This window comes from Rhopalosiphum padi, chromosome 4 (assembly GCF_020882245.1).
Source record: "Rhopalosiphum padi isolate XX-2018 chromosome 4, ASM2088224v1, whole genome shotgun sequence".
Lineage (NCBI taxonomy): Eukaryota > Metazoa > Arthropoda > Insecta > Hemiptera > Aphididae > Rhopalosiphum > Rhopalosiphum padi.
The window spans coordinates 28,256,047-28,271,411 of NC_083600.1; the positions used below are offsets into that span (position 1 = coordinate 28,256,047).

Genomic DNA, 15,365 nt, shown 5'->3' on the forward strand with positions numbered 1-15,365 from the left:
TAGTCGGATATTGAAGAGCTTAGGTGTTTACCAAAGATTCTTTATAGCCTCTCCGTTAGAAGGTTTAGTAAACCATAAATTTATAAAACAATATAAATACAACATAATTTATTTATTTACATTAATATATTATAACATGTTTGGGGGAGGTTAATTAGTTACATGAAGGTTGAGGCTTGCTTTATTTTGATAATAGGTTAAGCCCCAACATATTTTACCAAATATCTGTCAATGGTGGTCAGCATTAAATTATTTTATTTTTTCGTGCAGTGGTGGTGATCAATGTATATTACAATAATAGACATGAACCGAATATAAAAAAATGATAAGTAACTTAATAGGACAGATAGGTATTAAGCTTAAACAGATGTTGACAATGTATATTACAATTAAAAATTAATATAATATTATTTTACATTACAAAGTTTAACTATATTTTGTATTGTACTTGTATATAATATAATATAAATGTAAAGATGAGATTGAGTTTCTCTAAAATCTATCTGTAATTTACTAATCTTCTAATTCAACACTTTTGATGTTTATTCCAGAAAATATTTCACATTGTTTGTTGATCAGCAGTACGACACTGAAACAATAGTTTTATATGTAAATAAAATAAATTACAAATATATTGTGTAAATTATTGGAAAATGCAACTGTATTTACTTGTATGCTAGAAAGTAGTTAAAGGTAAGTTATAATGTAGAGTCAAATATTTTATCACATTTTGGTCTTACAAGTTCATTCAATGAGTATAATTATTGTTCATTGACAGCATTTAAAAATAAACCAAAAATACAGGGATTTGTAAGTAATAAGGCTTAATGGATATAAATTGATAATAACCAGTTTAATTATCAATTTTATCTTTGAATTACAATACAAGATGGCTTAACATGACCATCTAAATGTTTTACGCAAATTTTAATTTTTTTTTTATTTTTATAATCCACTTTAAAAACCACTTAAATGGTTCTGACAAAGACCTATTACTCGGGCTTCCTTGTGGCTAATTGACGTAACGCGAGTGTAGAAAAATCTGATTACCATTGTTTCATGAGATCCTGGTAGCTACCTACTCAGGGTCTGAATAAATTATTTTTCATACATCTACAATATTTTCAATATTAATATATTTGCCATTTTGCCATAGTACACTATCCTAAAATTATAACTATTATTATTTTTTTTAATGAGAGATTTATTTTAAAACAATAAAATATCAATGGTAAATGTAAATAATTAAAAAAAAATCTTGAGTTAATGAATTATTACACATTTAAAATAATTCACTAATAAGCATATTATAATGTATTCAACTGATTAAACGATATTCACAAATATAACAGTAATACCTATTGAAGTATTGTGAGGTCAAATCCCAATAAATTTCTTTTACTTAGTTCAGAATTTCAGAAGTCTATAAGGCATTAGGAAATCAGCAATAGCCATTAGTATTTTGGACATGAACTATGTTTCAGAAGAACCTGCAGGGAGGAGGGGATGGTTTAATATTCTATTAATAAAAAAAAATTATCTACACCATAATTATTGTCATGTGTACACGCCCACGGTACAACCGTCAACGGCGTCAACCATACCTTTTTGTCACAGGATCCACAGTGTGAACGACGCCTTTAGACGCGTGTTGCTGTTTTGTACGCACAACAACAGTTTTTCCGACGAATTCCAAGAGACTTGTCGCATCCATCGAGGTAAATGTACATAAATCACTCATTTCAGTTGGAAATTTAATTATTTCACAATCTAATTATCAAAACATTATTAATTATTAATTCCTATTCAGTAATCGACAATCGTATTTTTGATTTCATTATCATTTAACAATAATTTTAAGACTTCAATTTTTTTTTTAATTTTAAAAATAGGCGTTAATATCAAATATTTAAATACTAACCAGTAACCACTTAGCACTAGGCAGTAGGAACTAAAACCATTGATTATAAATACTAAAACAATGATAAAATCATTGCAGTAATGTATAAGTAGTCAACGGAATGGGCAATGAATCACTTGCTCAATAAATATTAAATACTAACTGGTGTCTGACGGGTAAAAAAGGTCAGTAATTACTAATTAGCAAATATGAAATAATCCATGATCCGTCGTTTAGCCGTTATCGCCTATCCTAATATTATTATCTATTATCAGTAAACCAGCATGGTCCAGAAAACCTATAGATGATAGAAAAAATCTCCCAACTGTTGTCGATATTATTAGCATCATTGATTATAGAATAGACTATTCTATAATCAATGTTAGCATATTATTTTGTAAATTTTAGCACAATATTGGTATAGGTACACAAGTTATTTCGTAGGATTTTCATAACTATTCGATGGATGTTTTGCTTTAATAGTTTGATGTTGGAAACGCGTCAAATGCGCGCCAAAACTTTTAATAGTTTAAAAAAAATCACTTCCAAGCGCAGAAATGTACAATAAATGCTTATTGTAGGTACATATCTATTATGTGCTTCCAGTATTCAACAATGTACGTTAAATTATTAAATAATAAGTAGAAAATATTAAGTTTGTTCTATAAATAGTCGAGACGGTTGTACACTTAGTGCGTCAAAGAGCTGGACTACTACAAAATTCTTAAATTCGTATTCAAGCCATATACTAATACCATTCATTTTTAATAAATTAAATCAAAAGTTTATGGCACATTTTATGTATTATATAAACCACACTAGTTAAATATTATATGGTCGTGTTTCGCGTTACTATCACATAATTATATTTAATTATAATATTATAAACGATCATAATAGTTATACGTACTAGCCGTAGCTTTGACTCGGGCACTCGGCGAACATAGATAACTAGGATATAATATAGTTGCTGCAGCCTAGTGACTACAGGGGCAAGATTCTTAGCAAATCAATGTTCAAAATAAGCAGTGGAGAACGTTTCGCCCCATCCCGACACACTATTTGTATGGTTCCAAATAGGGTTTAGCAAACAATCGATGGGAATCTTATGAAATTAAAGTTGAAAATGAGCAATAAAGTCAAAACACAAACACTACTCGTTATTAAAAATAACTAAGTATTAAAAATCAAATGTAAACAATATATTAAACATAAAATGTATTTAATATTTATTTTACGAAAGGGATATCAATAAATATTTTATTTCAGAAGCGAATTTTTTTTAAACATCATTATCTTTTTATGCTTATAGTTTTATAGTATAGATAAATCACAGAATGGATTTTTATAACGTGTTGATCGTCTATATGTTTTAATTCTCTTCGTTCAAGAAAAAGAACCTATAATATTTAAATATTTTATATTGTCGTGCGTTGTTACTGTACTTGCGAAAACTGGAATAACCAATATTGATGACATTATACCTACTTAGGTAATATTATATACTTATTAAATTACATGATAAATTTTAAATATACATAATTATTAGTTATTATATTATACACATTAAACACGTGATAATGATTTTTTTTTCAAGGACTTGATTTAAATTCCAAGGCTCGTGGAGAGAGCGGGGCTTAGCCCCCTTAACCACTTATATTGGCGCTAATAGCTTTGACAAAATTTCAAGGAGGGGGTAATCCATTGTGCAATAAGAGTTATGAATGTTATGATACACTCAGCAATGTATTTTTTTGTGTTGGAACTTAGGAGGTAACATTACTAGGTAAATGTAGTAGGTATATTGTATTGTTCAGTTGTTCCGATAATATAAAATGTTATATAGTTAGTTACTTAAAATATTTATGGTATGTTCTTATATCATTTGAAAAAACGTTTATTTATTTACAATATTAGAAGTTACAATGTAACTGTCATGTTTTACTATTTCAATGTATAATGTATAATTTATTTATACTATAATATTTATTATACGGTGTAGCTTCCATACAACGAAATCGAATAAGCAAAAAAAAAAATTCGTAATTTGGAGAAATTCGTTAATAGAATTACGTATTCATTAACAATGAAGATCATATAGTTCTTAAAAATATTTCGTTAAACAGAAAATGTCGTAAAATGGAAGTTCGTTATGTGGAAGTTTCACTGTACATAGTTTCACAGTAACTATAATTATTCAACGATAAAGGTAATACGAAATATTTTGAGCCCATAACTTTGAACTTAATCTAGATTTCTTTTTTTACTGCATCAAGGACTGAATATTATATCTACTTATTTTTGAAAAATTTGAATTAAATGTTTTTTTTTAATCGACTTTGACTTAAAAGTTTTTTCCTATCTTAAAGATTGACTTATATTGAGAGTGGGTTAAAGTTTCAATTTATGCACGTTAAATTTATCGTATTTTTTAATAGTAGGTACCATATAGGTACTATATACAGATAGACATCTGAATATTATTAAAGTAGGTACTTACCAGGTTTGTAGTGACTGGTGTAGCGATGTTTGTACACAAAGACCATTCGTTTTTGCGGTAGGATGATGAAATGTCTATTATAATAATACTATTATTGATTATATCGTTAAGACTACCTATTCAAATATTGGTATTGTGTAGACTAGGGGTAGAAGATATGAGAGGAAAAACATGCCAATGTAGAAGTATAGAACTTTTTAAAAAAGCTGGTTTTATATTTTCTATAGTGAAAATTTGAATAATTTTCAATTAAAAAATATAAAATTTAATGTTGATAATAGCTATGTATTTAAATATTTATACAATTGTTTAAATTGGTGGGAAAATCGTAGGATTGGGTTAAACTTCAATTTTCATGAACTCGAACTTGTTTTCATTTTTTACTCGAGCTTTTTGAACATTTAAATAATCAGGTAATGACATAATTATAAAACTGATAAGGGTCATTTAGGAAACAAAAATAGTATTTAAGAGTATATGCATGTATACTATGCGATGTAAATTATGTATTTATAAACAGTAGGTATCGATATCAAATTTTAATACTTGATTCATCTCAAACTATTCTAAATGTTCGAAGTATTCATGAGTTCAATAAGTTCGAGGATTCATCCTAAACAAACCAATGCAATAGAATTTAGATTTAAAATCCAAAAATATTTCTGTTAGTATTTAACTGACTACGTGTTTTGGCAATCTAATAGCTTTACCGTACCCATGCGCATGGGATATGCAGGGTATGCATTTGCATGTCCTGCGGGCTGAGGGTAGACATTTTTGTAGGTGGTATGTGGTTCCTATAACGGTCCCTTTTTCACATGTATTTAAAAAACGGATACACGTGTTCTTAACAAAAAAAGTGTTTATTAAGTCCGTGTAAACAAAATATACGGCAAATGAACGTTTCTAATCCGTGTACTCGTGTGACCAAAGTTCCAAAATAACACTTTTCAGAAGAAAGACAATAAAAATCATCTAGGTAAAATAATTGATATTTACGGTTGAATTATGTGACAATAATCATGAAATTGTATTCTTTTCAATAAACACAACTTACTAAAAATATGCTTTTATTTTTCAAAATTAAAAAAAATAAGTAATAAAATACCCTTTTATAATGTAATAAGAAACAGCAGATAATATTAATAATATTATTCATGAACATTTTTTTAAGACAATGGTATGGGAATTTATTTAAGGACATTTATATTTTTAGGGGCACATTTGGTTCGCTGTATGTCTGTACAGTGTACACCCTGCGACCTGCAGTCTACGTAGGCCAATAGTTATTAGTGTTATTATAGTATACATATTACAATTTACAAATAATACATTTATTATTTTAATTTCTTTAAATTGTTCATGTTTTTTAAATTGTACTTAAATTTATATCATTAAACTTCTATTATTATTATAATATATAAAATATAATTAATATTATTTAGCTAAGATTTATTACTACATCTACAAGCATACAAACATATTACATATATAGCAGTCATACATTAAAAAGTGTTGTTTTCAAAAATAAGCAGAATCTAAACAAATATATACACACATATATATATATATATATACCATGTTATATTATTTTATTGTGCTAGTACTAGTAGCACTATAAGTTATAAGTACCTACTTATATGTATAAATGCTTAAGGTTATGTATATTAAACTATAGTTATTAATATAGGTACTTATGTTCTATACACTTTTATACGTTAATACGTTATACTGTCACACTGATTACATAGAAAACTTAATAAGTACTTAATTGTTTTTTGAGTAGTGGGTGGCTTAATATATTTATCACAAAATAAATAGTAAATAGGTACTATCTTTTTGTTATGATTAATAAGCTATTAGCATACGCAATAGGTATAATATACAAGTTTATAACTATAAGTATTAGTATATTATATTAATATTATTTACAAACTTATTGTTACTATTAATATTATTAGGTAGGTACTAGGTTGTATATTTATGTATCTAGTTATAAACAGGGTAGCTCAAAATAATTGTTTGTTTTTATAGATTTTAAACAGAATGTCGTGTTATGTGTGGGAGTTATACCGATTTTCAGTTCTTAATATTTATACGTTATAATATTGTACATTGTACATGATGGTTTTTTTTTCGTCAGGTGGAAGTACTATTTATTTTTATATAACTTTGTAAAAACATTTGGTATATTACTACTGTTAATTGATTTAAATAAAACGAGTAATAAAAAATCATTGATTTTAATTTCCAATTTTATTATATACACTATATGGTACCTATCAATCTATTATATTTTTATATTCCTATGTACATATTTAACTGACTCATTTATTTTTATTCTTTTTAGTCTATGTACCTACATGAATATTAATAATTATAATAAATTAATGCAAATCTTATAAATATGGTAGATTCATAATAGATATAATTATGAAAATAGGTATTATTAATATAGGTACCTAGGTACTTAATAGTTAATTATATCAACATACATATACAACATAAATCAAACAACTTGAAATGTATTATTGATTTATGAATATCTATTTTTTAATCTTTATTATGGCTGTATACATTTTTTACTGATATATGCATATAATATAAAGACATTTGAAAAATAAGTTTATAGATAACTTACCTAATATCAAGGTTATATATACGAATATACGTACCTACCTACATCATACATTGATTCGCCAATTTTATATTATATTTATTATTATTTTATAGTAGCCCGTGATATGTATTTTTATTACCTAATTATTTGTAGTTATTAGGTATTACTTTTCTATAATATACATTCTACATATCTTCACCAATCCATCATGTACGATACAAAGTATCTTGAATAATTTAAATGTTTGTATTATATATTTTAATATGGTAGTATAGCGTAAATAGTAGAGGGGCTATGGTTCAGGAATTTGGCTCCCCAAAGTTATAACAGGCCCCCTCAAATAACTTACAAATTATATAGGTACATACTAAATATATTTTATATATTTCTCTTGACTCATACTCCTCCAGGTTTTTAGTTTATAAACTATTATTTATACTATATCAACAAAATAAATCGATACTAGTGAATGCAACCCTTGACAATAATATTGTATAATTTGTATATTATTTACACCTCTGTTCCATGGACTATGGGTATTTATAAGTTATAAATAAATAATTCAGTATAATTTATCTCAATTACCTACTTTAGAAAAAGATAGAATTAATAACTATTATAACTGTTTTTATAGCGAAAATGACCGAAAGTATTGAACAAACCGTTAAATGGAGAAGGCACGAGGTTGAAGAAAAAATTGGATTAGATCAATGTAAGTTAATTTTTAATTTATATAGATTTAAGTATGCCTATTTATAAGTACATATTATAACTGTAGGTATAATCATATCAAAAAGATTTAAGTTTTGTTATAGGGTGTTTGTTTTAGACGATTAGGAAAATACGACTTTTGAGATCTTCACTCTGGTCCACATATATAGGGCTGGGGAAGGTAGATTTAGGGATTGGGCCCTTATACTTTTTATTTAGATTTGGGGCCTTGTGTATGGAAAAAAATAGGAAAATTGATTTCAGAAATTATGGTATTCCATATTAACACTTAAAATTTTGTTTTATATTTATATAGATATTTAACAGTAGGGGATTGAGATTAGGTACTATCCCGAATTCCTGAGGTAAACTAAGCTGTGTGAGTTATAACAGTGACTCCAACGAAAAGAGAAAATTAAGTTCACGTTTGGATTAAAGAATTTCTACAAAATTCACAAAAATTCAAAATTAATTTCTTTTCATATTTAAGAGGTTAAGAAATTAAGTTAAAAAACTATGGCTAAAAAATGTAGATTGTAGATTGGTCCTATCAAACGAGAATCTAAAGTTTAAAGTGCAAAGCTCATTGCATAAATCAAATATCTCGTAAAATAAATGGGATATAATATGTATAACCTACCAATCTAGTTAAGTGTTGAAAGTGTGTGTTGTTTCTAAGGTGTATTGGTTTTATAATTTTACATTGTGCTGACAATAAAGCAATTGGTTGATAAGCAGCAGGAAATAATTAATATACATGGTTATTGGTTTGCAATATATTATAAAATATAATTTTACGTTTGTATTTTGTTTCTATTTTCAGTTAAAAACAATCAATTATGGACTGAAAATTTTTATTTTGTGATTGTTTCTGACAGTCAATTTGGTTACATTAAGCCACCTTCAGAACGAGATTCTAAAGATTGGAAAATAGAAATGGATAAAGCTATTTTTGCAATAGATAAAATTAATAATTTATCTCCAAGACCTCAATTTTTAGTTGTGTGTGGTGACTTAGTTAATGAAATGCCTTGTAGTTAGTTGAATTTATTAAGTTTATTGATCATAGTATAATTTAATTAATGTTTCATGTATATTTTTTATATGAAAATATATTCATACTTCAGATGAAGCTGGGCTAAATGAATTACAAATAAATGATTTTAAGAAAGTTTTTTCAAATTTACACCCTTCAATACCTCTGATTTGTGTTTGTGGAAATCATGATATTGGTGATATCCCAGATGAAAATTCAATCAACAAGTAACATTTTATTACAATTTATAGTTATAAAAAATTAGTTGATTAATATTTGTAGATAAATAATTGCAATTTTAGATATCGTGATCATTTTGGCCAAGATTATTTTTCATTTTGGTGCGGTGGAGTACTATTTTTAGTGTTAAACTCCCAATATTATAAAAACAGTTGTAATGTCGAGAAATTTGCAGCAGAACAAGATCAATGGTTAACTGAGATATTAAGTAAACATGAGGGTCAAAGAATAATTGTATTTCAACACATACCGTGGTTTTTGAGTAAAACAGAAGAGGAAATTCAAAAAAAAAGTATTGAAAAAAACATCAGTCACAAAATGCTTGAAAAACTGTGTAAAGCTGGTAAAATATTAATGTTAAGAAGAAAAACCATTTGTGTTTTATGTAAATGCCATTTGGAATCAAATGTTTTTTTACGTTTATTGTTTTTAGGCGTATCTCATGTTTTTTCTGGTCATCATCACATAAACTCAACTGGATTCTATAAAAACCTTGAAATAGTTGTTACTTGTGCACTTGGAGCCCCATTGGGAGAAGATCCTTCCGGACTAAGAATAGTCAAAATGTATGAAAACAATGTTATACACACATATTATCCTTTAGAACAGATACCAAGTTCTATTAAAAATTAAAACATTTAGTATTATTTTAAATGTTATAGCATATAAATCAATACAGATTTTTATAAAGAGGTAATATTAATTATAATATTTTATAATAGTGATCAATGATAATGATGATGATGTATGTCAATTAAATACCAACAAATATACTTAAATAATATTAATTTATTGTTAAATAAAAAAACAAATAATATTTTATTTTTGTACTGAGTCATTTTTTTTTTTACAATTATTAAATTGATCCCAAGGATGTAGTTCTTCATCAACAGTTACCTCTAATAACCATTTTTTATAAAAATTTTGATATTTTCTGTACCCTTCTTTGAAGTAATAACTTTGAATAAAGTTTGGAGTATCTTTTTCGTTGTTTTGCTGAAAATTGTACAGTTAATATATTTCATAATTTCATTAAACTTGTAATATGAATAGAAACACTAATCAATTGAACTATGAATCATATTTTGATAATTATTAAATTAAAAAACACGATTTGAATGCAAATTGTATAATTATGTTTGTTAGGTATCATCCAGTGTGATTTTAATTTATATTTAAAAGCCATCATAATACTAAAAAAAATATATAATATGCTAAAGATTTAATATGATTTAATTCTAGATGTTAGTGGTCAATTTTGAAGTTATCCTTTTTCTATTATCTTTAAAAGTTATTATGCTACTAAAACATTTAGTTAGTTGAAAAATAATTACATTTTACTGTAAAACAAAATACTTATGGTTCAATTCAATAACAGCTTAGTGCTTATACTTACTCTTTTTTTCATTAAATCTTTAATTGTGTTATCAAAACGAATTAAACGATCCATAAATATTTTATTGGGTTTAATTTCTTCATGTTTAATCATATTCATGACATATACTACATATCCAAAATTAAAATGGTAACATGCTTGTGCCAACATTGTGCCCAAAATTTCTGCATTCACTCTTAAATTGGATGAAAAAACAAATAACAATAAAAACATCATAAGTAGTTTACAAACATACCTAAATCCATGATCTGCTATAATTTTTATGAGGTTTTTAGCTTCATTTTTATTTTTACAACCCAATGCCAGAACACCAAAAGTTACAATATCCACACTCAAGTTTTCTGAGTTAATTAAGCTCAATACATTCTAAAAGTTAAAAGTAAAATTATGATAATTTGTAAAAAACGCATTTTCTATGAATGAAATAACCTTTGATTCTTCATAATCAAATCTAAGACTTCGTTTTTTAATGAGAATATTACAAAAATCAATGTCGACTCTAACTTTGTTTTTAAAAATTTCTTTTAATAAGACCTAAAAAAAAATATCATAAATTAGTGATCATGTTTTATATTTATATACTAAGTTTTTTTTTTTAAAAATAATACACATAAAATACATTTAGTAGTTGAAATTAGAAAATTGATTTTTTCATACAAGTAACTCACTTTTTCAGCTGATAATGTTGGCGGTATAACTTCTAAAAGCTGAGTAAATGTTTTAATGTCTGGTTTTATCTTATTGATTTTCATGTTTTTTAAAAATCCTGAACAACCTCCTAATAATATTAATCTAAAATACACAACAAAAAAAATGGAGCATTAATTAATGTACAAAAGATTATAAATATGTTTTACCTTTCTTCAGGGGATTTAATTTCAGAAATACCAACAATATTACCAAAATAAGGTTTAACATCCAATAGATTTGGTCTATTCTCCTCAATAATGGATAGATTATTTTTATTATCATTACATACTAAAGTATTAGGTATATCTTTTTCTGAAGGATTTGATTCTTCAAGTTTAGATTCAGTTGTTAATAAATGAGGATCATCAAGTATTTGACCAATAACTTTTCGTGTTTCAAATTCATCACCAAGACTACATTCTCTTGTGCATTTTAATAAAAGATTGTAAGTATATAATGAAGGACGAACACGTTTTGATATCATTTTTCTCCAAACCTGAAAATTATCAAGATATATTATTGACATTTTTTAAAAAATTATTCTATGTTTTTAACTAATTAAATAACATTTACCAAAGATTTTCAGATATAAATTACAATATAATAAACAGGATCAAACTTAAATTCAATTTATACTATTTATTTTTTTAATGTTATACAATAATATGAAAGAAAAATATAATAAGTATAGAACTTCTGATAAATCATGCGGCATTAAATATTATGTAGGCATTTAATTTTTGGTGACCAGTTAAATAATACTTTCTTTGCTTATGAAGAGTAGACCAGAATTCAGAAGACATCAAAGTGTAAATATCATTAAGTAACTTTTTGAATGATCATAATTCATAAGACTTAAAAAGATTGATAAAATATTTTAAAGGATCTAAGATTATAAGTTATTATGACAACTAGAATGTATATATAGATATTAATTTATTTTGAATTCAAATTTTACTCCTGAAAATATTATAGCAATCCATATATTTATTTAAACTTACAAGTAAGGCATGTCGAAAACCAGCTTCTTTATCCGTTATACATGCTTGTAAGAGAAAATTAAATGTTTCATCTTTTAATTTATATTTTTTTGTCAACATTTCATCAACCAAAGAAAATGCAGTCAATAAATCTCCTGTTCTTCCAAAAGCTTTTCACAACGAAAGAACAATACACATGAATAGTAAATAATAAATACATAATTTCTTAACACAATAAAATTAATTAATTTTTTGAAAAATCAATTTAACTTTGATGAATTTGAATAAAAAGAAAATCCTTAAATTGATTTTTGTTTCTTATAAATAACTAATAAGTAATATAGTTTTAAATACCTTTAATCATTGCATGGTAGATAAAAATGTTGGGTTCAATTGATTTTAAACTCATCAAGTTGTGTAATTTTTTAGCTCTCTTTAACGCATCATCCTTATATGGTGAATTAGCACACGCATTAAATAAACAAGTATAAGTAGCTGGTGTAGTTTTAATGCCACTTTTTTTCATCTAATTATTTAAAAAAAAAAAAAATTAAATAGTGTCTATTAAATAATCTTAGAAGTAGGTATCTAATTATAAACAAAATATACCTGGTTAAATAAATGAAAAGCTTTTTGAACATAACCAACTTTACCACAAGTGCCGATTAATAGGTTATAAACATAATAATCTGGTTTTGCTTTTTCATTTTTTAACATTCTTGTTTCAAGTATATCTATCGCATCTGCAATCTAAAAAAAACATAAGTAATATGTAGTAAAAATTGAGAAAATAAATGTTAGATCTTTAAGTTTTATACTTTATGCTGTTTAATGAGTTCTTGAATAATTGTGTGGTACTCAGTAATATGTAATCTTTTGTGTTGTTCATCTTTATCGTATTCTATTTTATCATCGTCTTCAGGAGGTAGACGATCTAATTTGTAATTAATTTCGGTATTTTCAGTTAATGTTCCAAAAGTATCAGCATCAATATTCTGCTCAGCATTAAATGAAAATGTCTCTGTTCTTTTTCGAAAATCTTTTGGTTGTAAATCTTTGACCGTAGACACACATCTTACATTTCTACAACAATGCTGATTGTAATTTGAACTTACAGACTTAATATTATTTAACTGTCGTAAAAAACGGTTGATCACAATCATCTGAAATTAATAATTATAAATACATTATTATAAACTATATATTATATTAGACAGTATTGCAATTAGATAATATTTAAGTAACATAAATACATTGTAATTTTTTTGTTAGTTGAATTTCTAACTCGCATTGGATTGATAACAAATATATTATTATTTATATTAAATTAAGTTTTGAATAAAATTGGATTTGTGCATTGTAAAAAGTATTATGTATTTACAACTGAGAATCGACTATTGAATCAAGTAGTAAGTACACGCTTCACTTTACACTTTTTTTAAATTTGAATACTACAACTTACAGCTTAATAACTAGACACATGTAGTCATAGATAATATATATTATCTACGGATGTGTAGTACCGGCGAAGATAGCGTAAGAATACCATAGGAAGATATTGGTATATACCATGATAAGGGATTTATTGATACCAGTTGTATTAAATTGCGTTTACTAAATGTATTAGGAACAATATTTAATATTATTATATTTACATTTAAAATAGAGTCTCCACGAATACATTTTTTAATTATTTTGTCTTGTAATTTGTCTTTTATAGTCTAATATGATTTTTAAGCATATACAATTATTAACCATGTAAACCTAGTACCTACCTACCTCAGAGTTGATAAATTATTATTCAAAAGTTACCCTAAAAAAGCCGGTAAAAGTACTTATATATAAATAGTAAATTCGAACAATATAAGCGCAATTTAAGAGGGCTTAGGGGGCTAAACCTCCCTTAAATCAATAGTAGTCCCCCAAAATGGTATGTATGTATCCCCTTCAATCTTTATGTATCTCAGGGAGCATACACACAGTACATAAATGCAAATTATAAATTATATAATAGCCCCTCCAAATTTAAAACTCGAATTGCGGCTATGAGTCGAACAATAACTACGCAGAATAAAAAATTAACGTGCTTAATAAATGAAAAAAAAATTGAGAGGGAAATACGGGCACCCGCAGATAAATGTACTTCAAAAACATATAAGCACAACTACAATCAGATTTTTTTTAGAGGGAGGTCTTATATTATATTATCTTCTTTGTATGGAAATTTTAAAAATATAATAAATCATAGTTTATTTTACATAACTTTTTCAAATGTGGTCATCATCACATTATATTATGTCAAAGTGCCAAATCGAATCATACAGGAACTATTTCACAAATTTGTGAATAGCTTGAAAACCAACATTTAATTTAAATATATCTATATAAAAGCTGTAAACAATAATTAATAGTAATTATAAAAGATATTATTATTATTAATTTTTATTATTGAATACATCACTACACTTTTTGATATTGTATGTACATAAATTATTATCATCATTATTCTACGAGCAAACGTGGTGTAACGCGTTTCATGATCGCGTATTTTATGCATTATTCGCTCCTCGTTCGATATTAAAATACTTGTCTACATTCTTTGTTCGTATCTATAAATATATATTTTAGATCACTCGCACCAAATGAGTTGGAAAAAACTTACATAAATATTGACTCTTCCGGTGAAATTGTGTTTGTTTCCACCGCCGTGAGGAATGGTATAATATACCATCGTCTTCACCGCTCCGAAATGGAACTACTATTGTCTATTGTCTATGAAATTTAAATTAATTCGATCGGAAAAAAATGTAAATTTAATTTTGCCATAGATTATAGCATTATAGGTATTATAATTTGATAAATCATAAGTTCTTATTAAGTTGTAAAGTATATTCAAGATTTTAGTGATTGACATTTGACCGCTTTCATTGATTACTTATATATCTAGGTACCCAACTATTGTTCGTCGTATTATTAAAAATTCAAAAACTTTAATCATTAAATTCTACTCGACACACTTAGAGTTAAGTTAGTTGTTTTACTCAGACATTACTCTTACAACTGGTATGGATATTAGTATACTAATATAGGGTGAATAAAAATTACTTACACATTTTGTTGTAATTCAAAAAAATAATAATCACAATTAAACATAATTAATTTTGGAAGGTATACTATTTATAAATAACTATTTTTTAAATATAATTACACTGATTGTAAAATGTAAGTTAAATATGTTGTTAATATATTCACATCATTTTATAATACATATTATAATTATAATAAAATATAT

At 25.8% G+C, this 15,365-nt stretch overlaps 2 protein-coding genes and 1 long non-coding RNA gene across 10 annotated transcripts; 1 reads left to right on the top strand and 2 right to left on the bottom strand.

Annotated features, from left to right (window-relative positions):
- Positions 1–93: 93 nt before the first annotated feature.
- LOC132930510 (uncharacterized) lies at positions 94–2,154 on the bottom strand. Its single transcript, XR_009662236.1, has 3 exons — positions 1,922–2,154; positions 1,605–1,770; positions 94–589 (listed from the first exon to the last, which is right to left on the bottom strand). It is a non-coding gene; the product is annotated as an uncharacterized LOC132930510 (long non-coding RNA).
- LOC132930507 (serine/threonine-protein phosphatase CPPED1-like) lies at positions 1,414–9,829 on the top strand. Of its 8 annotated transcripts, XM_060996429.1 has the most exons (8): positions 1,601–1,718; positions 3,213–3,392; positions 3,498–3,686; positions 7,655–7,732; positions 8,555–8,767; positions 8,859–8,994; positions 9,070–9,350; positions 9,441–9,829. In XM_060996429.1, exons 4-8 carry the CDS (start codon positions 7,660–7,662, stop codon positions 9,638–9,640), a joined length of 903 nt encoding a protein of 300 aa, XP_060852412.1. In that variant the 5' UTR covers positions 1,601–1,718; positions 3,213–3,392; positions 3,498–3,686; positions 7,655–7,659; the 3' UTR covers positions 9,641–9,829. The 8 variants fall into 8 exon arrangements, with proteins under 8 accessions (XP_060852408.1, XP_060852407.1, XP_060852412.1 ...); XM_060996425.1 differs by lacking the exons at positions 3,213–3,392; positions 3,498–3,686 and having other exon boundaries at positions 1,414–1,718; positions 9,070–9,363; positions 9,441–9,641; XM_060996424.1 differs by lacking the exons at positions 3,213–3,392; positions 3,498–3,686 and having other exon boundaries at positions 1,439–1,718.
- Positions 9,779–13,559, bottom strand: LOC132930505 (pentatricopeptide repeat-containing protein 1, mitochondrial). The gene is made up of 11 exons (XM_060996422.1): positions 13,327–13,559; positions 12,892–13,236; positions 12,683–12,823; positions 12,428–12,599; positions 12,095–12,243; positions 11,261–11,589; positions 11,072–11,195; positions 10,833–10,937; positions 10,639–10,769; positions 10,404–10,578; positions 9,779–10,003 (listed from the first exon to the last, which is right to left on the bottom strand). Exons 2-11 carry the CDS (start codon positions 13,234–13,236, stop codon positions 9,827–9,829), a joined length of 1,848 nt encoding a protein of 615 aa, XP_060852405.1. The 5' UTR covers positions 13,327–13,559; the 3' UTR covers positions 9,779–9,826.
- Between the last annotated feature and the right edge of the window lie 1,806 nt (positions 13,560–15,365).